Source organism: Pongo abelii, chromosome 2, assembly GCF_028885655.2.
Source record: "Pongo abelii isolate AG06213 chromosome 2, NHGRI_mPonAbe1-v2.0_pri, whole genome shotgun sequence".
Taxonomy (NCBI): domain Eukaryota; kingdom Metazoa; phylum Chordata; class Mammalia; order Primates; family Hominidae; genus Pongo; species Pongo abelii.
The window spans coordinates 108,034,819-108,042,554 of record NC_085928.1 but is presented as its reverse complement, the minus strand read 5'-3'; the positions used below and the strand labels follow the sequence as shown (position 1 = coordinate 108,042,554).

At 43.7% G+C, this 7,736-nt stretch overlaps 1 protein-coding gene across 1 annotated transcript in view; it reads right to left on the bottom strand.

Moving 5' to 3' along the window:
* Positions 1-655: 655 nt before the first annotated feature.
* LTF (lactotransferrin) overlaps positions 656-7,736 on the bottom strand; it is a 28,688-nt gene continuing 21,607 nt past the window's right edge. The window contains exons 14-17 of the mRNA XM_002813825.6: positions 5,991-6,058; positions 3,886-4,070; positions 2,527-2,716; positions 656-822 (exon numbers count right to left, since the gene is read on the bottom strand). Coding sequence (XP_002813871.4) covers positions 788-822; positions 2,527-2,716; positions 3,886-4,070; positions 5,991-6,058 — 478 coding nt within the window. The 3' untranslated portion in view covers positions 656-787. The remainder of the gene's footprint in view (positions 823-2,526; positions 2,717-3,885; positions 4,071-5,990; positions 6,059-7,736) is intronic.

Below are 7,736 nucleotides of genomic sequence, written 5' to 3'. Positions count from 1 at the left end.
TTTTGGCTGCTTTTACAACCTGGTTTTGCCCACAAAGGCACCAGCAATAACCAGCTCAACTGCCTGGTAGACAAGGCACCAAAGCCAGTACCCAGACCCTCTACCTGCTCACTTCCTGCCCTGCATGCCACACCCCCCATTTAAAAGCTTCTGCTTTCTGCTCCAAAGGTGAAGCAGTCACCCTTAAGGAAAGAAGCCTGTACTTCTTCCCCTAAGGTAGCTTTGGAATAAAAGTCACTTTCTTTATACTGAACCTAGCTCTTGTTAATTAGACTCTGCAAGTGATGAGCAACTGAACCCACGTTTCAGTTATAATTCCTATGCCTGCTCTTCCTGCCCTGCCTTGGGGACACACACTCCCAGGCACATACATGCACGTACACTGAGACAGCTATGTGAATAACCAACCAGATTCCCTTGGGAAAACCGGTGCTTGGCCTGGCCTTAAATTCCAGACCCTTGGGCATCATACCCAAGACTGCAAGAAAGAGGAGGGGCTGAACCTGAAAAACTTGGAAGAGAAGGTCCAACTGTACAGGTATTTTGTCAGGCATGTGATTTCAGTATAAAATTCTAGAAAAGATGAGTGACACTTTATAAGGAGAGAATATCAACAAAATTTCTCATTTTACTTCTTGCTAAGATGACAGCAGGGAATTGTAAGCAGATGGATGGGCAATCCCCACCTTCAGCGGGGGAGGCCAAGGCCCCAACACACCCTGGGAGAAGAGCTGGGGGCACTGAATGGCTGAGGCTTTCTTGGGGAGCTGGGCCATCTTCTTGGGTTTTACTTCCTGAGGAATGCACAGGCTTCCAGGAGGGCTGTGGGACACAACAGAGCAAGAGATTCAGAAACTGATTTCTTCCAATAAACCAGTTATTTAATCCAATAAATCAAAGAGGACACTACGAGTTTTCTCTGCCCTTCTCCCATCACTGTGAGTCAGTGCTTGCCACACTCATATTCCCACTCTCCTACTCCTAGCGACTACGATGTTCAAGGGAGCCAGAGTCTAGCCCTCACCAGCCAGGGTGTTTCCCTGCTCTGGCCTGAGAGACACAACCACCCTGCACTTGTCTCTGATTGAATCGACTGTCACATTCTCAAGTTCACAAGACATTGGTGGTCCTTTAGCTTCTCCTGGAATGTGAACCTGTTTGCAATCATGTTCATCTGCAGATTCACTCATTCATTCACAGATCCTTACTGAGCACCTGCTTTGTGTGAGTTGCTGTGCTAAGTGCTGGAGACACAGCATGGATAGACTGGCCTGCCCTCAAGAAGCATGTGGTCTATGCAGTCCTGAGCTGGCTGCTCACAAGAAGAGCCCTGTAGCCATATTTCTCAGAGGGTGGTCCTGACCTGCATCACAGTGACCTGAGTTGTTTGTCAATACAGGAAAGGGTTTCTCAACCTCGGCACTATTGATATTTGGGGCCTGATAATAACTCTTTATTGCAGGGGGCTGGCTGTGCTTTGTTTAGTAGCATCCCTGGCCTCTACCTATTTGGTACCAGCAGCACCCTCTAAGTTGTAAGAATCAAAAAATGCTTCTCACATTGCTAAATATCCCCTCAGGGGAAAAATTGTCTCTCATGAAAACCACCGATAAAGACATTTCTGGCCCTGCCCCCATCCCTGGACCAACAGCATCCCCAATGCCCCCGACTCTGGGTGAGGGACCAGGAATAGGAATCTGAATGATTGCAGTGCACAGGGAGCTGTGCGCACTGAAATCCCACAGTTATCACCGGGAGCCTTACAATACTCTATGATGGCTTCTAAATATTTTTAAGGGATTAAATTAATATCAATATATTTCCCTGGTTAAGATATGTTTTCCTACACTTGAATTTTTTTGAGATTTTGTTTTCTCTATAGTTGGCATCTATGGTAACTGTCCAGAATCAGATTTTTTTTTTTTGAGGAAGGGTCTCTCAGTGTCACCTAGGCTGCACTGCAGTGGTACAATCATAGCTCATTGCAGCTTCAACCTTCTGGGATCAAGCAGTCCTCCTATTTCAGCCTCTCAAGTAGCTAGGACTACAAGTGCCTGACACCACACCAGGTTAATTTTTAAAATTATTTCTGTAGAACAAGGTCTCTCTGTGTTGGCCACGCTGCTCTCAAACTCCTGGGCTCAAGCCATCCTCCCACCTCTGCTTCTCAAGGTGGTGGGATGACAGGTGTGAGCCATCACACCTGGCCAGTTTTGTCATTTCCCAATGCATATGTATATATGCACTTTTCATTTTACTGAATAAAATGGATTATCAGTTTCCAAAGATTTCATGACAGTGCAGTCATTATCCGTACTAAAAAATTTGAAAAAATTTATTACATACTGCTCTATTTTATTCTCTAATTCTTTCATCAATGAGATTATAATTTCCTGAACTGTAAAGAGATATTATCTGTCCCTAACATTTTTACACCTGTGTTCATTCCTGGAATGCTGTTTGGCCCTCAAACCTTGACCTTCACCCATGGTGGTTTCTCGGGGATGCTAGCTAGGGTCTACTTACAGGAGGTTGAGCACTTTTTCAGATTAGTAATAGCTGCGACATACTGTGGTCCCAAATATTTTTCATATGTTGTTTTGCCATGGAGTCTGGCCAGACACTCAGTGTTGTCATTGAACAGAAGGTTTTTGGTTTCAGACCGGAATAAGCAAAACTTGTCCGGGCAATCAGATCCATTTCTCCCAAATTTAGCCTGCGACAAAAGGGCAGACAGTGAGTAGCTAAGGAAAAGAGGAATTTATGGGGTAAAGGAGGCAAAGGGGTATTTCTTCCACCGAAGAACAGCCCTGAGAAAACCATGAGGCAGAAGGAGCTGAGTTTTGGAGTAATTCCACCTCCTTAGCGGAGTCCCCCACCCCACACTCCTGGTGGCAGGCCTGCCCTGGGCAGCATCCAGGCCTCACACCACTTCTGGTCCTACCTCCTACCATCTGCCATCTTTCCTTCCTTCTTAACCTGTGACCTTTTCCCATACAACTTCTTATGGGTGACAAGGTGACAATGGAGGGGTTTTGAGATCTGCCCTCATAAGTCAATTGCTTAGGACATTCTAATATGCAGCTCTTCTAGAGAGGCAGGCTGCTAGGAAAACCCAGGTTCGGCCACTAACCAGCTCAGTGTGCAGGTCGGTCACCCTGCCTCCCTCACACAGTTCCTGCTCTGTCCCAGGGTCCCATGTGGGGAGACTGAGACCCAAACCCCTCAGTCACGGCAGCTCTCTCACCAGCACCAGTGTGTGTGCACAGTAAGGGCTCCATAAAGGCCAGTTATGGTGGCCAGTCTTATTATTCCCGAGTTGTTTTCTTTAAAAGCACACATATAGACATGATGTTATATGATAAAAATAGAAGTTCTAATAAAATCCAAGATTTTAAGAAAATTTTGGGATTTCCTTCTAATCACATTTAGAGAGCCCTAAATCTATAGGGCACCTTCTGAGTTTGCTGTTTTAGAGGCCTGGCCTAGAGCATTGTTCAGTCGGCCCAGGTTCAGGAAATGTCAGCTGAGTAAAAAGTACTATACCAATGCATGTGGGAGGAAGGCTCAGTGGCTTCCTCATTTGCCAGAAGAACAGCAGGAGGGAAAAAGACAGCCTCTGAGCCAGGCAGTGACGGCAACAAGGCCAGTGCACAGAGACTCAGCAGAAATGGAGTGAGTCCCAGAAAGCCCAGAGTCAAAAGCCTCTGTTGTTCTTGTTGACACTCCGGGCAACCCCACAGCATGAAGCCAATACTCTCACCATAAGCTTCAAGCAGAGGGACTAGAGAGGATCGAGTGGGCTGGTGCACCTAGCTCTGTGATCTCCTCACCTAACAGGAGCCCACACAGCTAAGAAAGCACTAGAAGCTCTGTGGTCCATACCTGTTGGTGGAGCAGCACCTGTGTCAGGCGTTCCACCTTATCTATCCGAGACACCACGGCATGATTTGGGGCCATGGCGAGATGGCAGCTTCTAGCCTCAGTCACACGCTTCCGTTTGCCATCGAGGCACAGCAGCTCAAAGTCCTCCAGCTTCAAATCCTTAGCCCATGGCTCAGTGTTATTTCCTGGGGAGAAAAAGAAGATGACATCATCCACGGCTCCCCTGCTTAGCCAAGAAGTCTCTTCTGGGTGGGTATGGCCATCCCACTGACCTCTCAAATGCACACACTGGGGTTGTGGTGATGTGAGGAACAGAGAAGGAGCTTCATCCTACACAAGCTGTGCAAACTTCAAATATACCAAATATTAGTGCTGTGTCCATGCAATGGAATGTTATTCAGCAATAAAAGGGAGTGAAGTTCTGGTACATGCTGCAACATGCATGAACCTCGAAAACGATGCTAAGAGAAAGAAGCCAGTCACAAAAGACCACACAATAGGCTGGGCGCGGTGGCTCACACCTATAATTCCAGCCCTTTGGAGGCCAAGGTGGGAGAATCACTTGAAGCTAGCAGTTCATGACCAGCTTAGGCAACATAGCAAGACCTCATCTCAAAAAAAAAACCCACCACATATGACTCCATTTATATGAAATGTCCAGAATAGGCCAACCTATGGAGACAGAAAGTGGATTGATGGTTGCCAGTGCTGAAGAAGGATGGGGCAATGACTGATAATAGGTGCAGTGGTTTCTTTATGGGAGGATACAAGCGTTCTAGAGTTGGATTTTGTTGATGGCTGCACAACTCTGTGAATGTGCTGGAGATCACTGAATTGTACACTTTGCATGGGTGGATTTTTTAGTATATGAATTCTACCTCAATAAAGCTGTTAAGAGTTTTTATTTTTTTAAAGAAGAAAACCCTCCACCTATGCCATATTTTTCAGTGAGTTCCAGAAAAAGAATAGATGGTTTACATTCAAGGAGAAATTTGTTTCTCCTCCCTTTCATATTCAAGTGCTATTAGTGTAACCAGAGAAAGGAAAGGAACTTTTATAGGTTTATCAAATATATATAGTCAATTCTAACAAAATACAGTTGTAAAGTACTAGAGAAAGTTAAAATTAAATTTGACATCAATCTGATCCCTGGAGATTACTTCAGTGAATGGCTTGTAAATTCTAAATGTGATTGTATGCATGTCTATGTGTGTGCAGATACAGGCTCATTGTTCAGGCTCCTGTTTGTCTCTCTGCTGTCTCCCTTTAAGAAAGCACTTTATTCATTCTCTTGGATTCCTCTATTTGATATTGAAATAATTTCAAATTTACATGTCTGGTTTTAATCTCTGTCCCAAGAGACACTAGAAGGAGCAGAAGCAGAAGGGAGAAGTGGCTGTGACTGCAGTGATTACTGAAGGAGGGAGGCCGAAAGTGGAGACAGTTCTTTCTCAGGAAACAAAATAGCAAGTCACCTGCTGAGACTGGGGGGTGGGAATACTGAAGTGGTGCTAAGGAGACAGATGCAGATTGGAAGGTAGCAAATGGCTGAGGACCAGAAGAGTGATTGTTCAAACACTGGCTGGAAGATTATCTTCCATCATCTGCAACCACCTGTAACTTTTTTCCCACTAACTCCCAAGGAGTCTCCAGACCAAGGCTCACATGGAGATGAATGAAGCCCTCTACTTCCTTTTTCATAAAGGGAGGCTTCATTTGCATATGTTCACCCAGTTTTGTAGCATCATCCACAGTTTCCAATAAGAATGCATGATCTCATGCGGGCAGACAGTGTGTTTCTGTGGTTGACTAGATGAAGCCAGGGAGACATTTGCTACTGAGCATGGCTAGTATCTGTGTGTGTGTGAGTGAGTGTGTGTGTGTGTATGTGAGAGAGAGAGAGAGTGTATGAATTTGGTTTCAAAATCCATATGACACCTACAGATGTTATCATGTTGTCTATTGAGATAAAGAATTTTGGAGTTCTTTTAATAAAAAATCTGGAAAATGTTATAAAACCTTCCCAAAGGCAAATCTGAACACTAAGATGTGTTGTGATGCCAAAGACTCTGCTTTGAAGGAGAAAAGGAAACACCTTCACCTACCATCAGTGTTCTGCAAGACTGTGACATCTTTCACAAATGCAACGTCTCCAGCATTCTCAGCCAGGCACCTAAAATGTTCCAGAAAATATACACACAAATTACAGAAGAGAAACTAGTGGGGCTTTCATAAATATTTGTAATATACATTCCAAAAACTGAAATATGGAAGTAAACATCTAAAAGACAACTATTTCTAGGAATTTACTGTTTACAGCAGCAGATCGAACACAGGTGTACCTGCCCTCCTTTTAAAACCCTATATAAAAGACATTACAAAACCAAGAAATCTAAAGATATGCGATCCAGGAAACAGGCAATCTAACATGAAGTGGCACAAAGGAAAGCACCAGAATAATGGTCAACAGGACCCCCAGGACCACAGATGTGCAGGCAGCCTACACAGCAACCAATCCAAACTGCAGCAGGTAGATGGATGCCTTCCGGAGCAGCACTTCCAAGTAAATGATGAAACCGTGATAGCACCCAGAGAGAGAGAGAGAGACAGAGTGTGTGTGTGTGTGTGTGTGTGTGTGTGTGTGTGTGTGTGTGTGTGTGTGTGTGTGTGTGTGTGTGTGTGTGTGCATGTTGTTAGGAGATTTACATTACTGGCAGAGAGTTTGGGATGAGGTAGTGTTGTGTTTTTTTAAGTGCAGAAAATTAAGCAAATAAGAAAAGACATTTATGAACTCCAGAGTAAACAAAAAGTTTGTACAATAAGGGAAATATAATATGAGAATAACGCTTACACAGTCATAAGTACTGAATATGACATTAGCGTGTTGGGTGCTGAAGAGAGTTGAAGTTTGTGGTTGTGGGGTGGAAGAGGTGCCGGAGGCAGTGTGAGAGGCTAGATCTTCTTCTATAGTACAGAGTCAGCAGAAAGTTAAAAATTAGGAACCAGCATTATAAGAATGATAGAAATAAAGGGGTATGACACTGGTTTCAGCTTTTAATTATTTTGCTATAAATTTCCCCAATCTAGATTCTAGATATAATTTAAACAAAATACAAGGGATTTTCTTCCACTATAAATAGGAATATTAAAATGTGGGTGTTTCCAGTGAACTAATACCTTGCTACAGGTCTGAAAAAAAAAAAAGAGGAGCACATGATTTTTTCAGGCTCTTATGAGACGTGTGTTCAGCATTTCTGAGTAGAATCACATTTCCATTTGCAAATCCTTAGTCCCTTAAAGATATTTTTATACATTCACAAAACATTTTTTTTTGGGTCTTTTTTTATGAGCCACTCATATAGCAAAAGCTACTTTTATGTCATTCCATTACTGGAACAAGGCTGTTGAATTTATATTAAAAAGTTCAAAGACACCCTCAGACACATGACGCCATCTGGTGGTGAAAGGTACTCTTGGCAAATGGAGGAAAAGGAACAGGGGAAGATCCTCTCTGCACCCTTCACACTGGTAAATAGTGCCCCTGAGAAGCAACACCCGGATGAATGGCACTGTAAAACATGGGGTGTGGTTACAAATCACTAAGTGGTTATAACTTATGAACTCTGAAAACTTGTTTTTTGGCTTATTTTTCACTTCGTTACTGGAGAATAACACTGCAGTTCTGCCATCTCTTTGCCATTTCTAAGGCCAAAGCCAGAGAAAAGGGGAAACCTAAGCCATAGTCGTGACCTAGGTGAGAAGAGAGGGGGTGGCAATGGGAAAGAGAATTATTTCCCATAAATGGAATTGTAAGAAGCACTTAGGATACCACACTCTACCCATCTGATTTT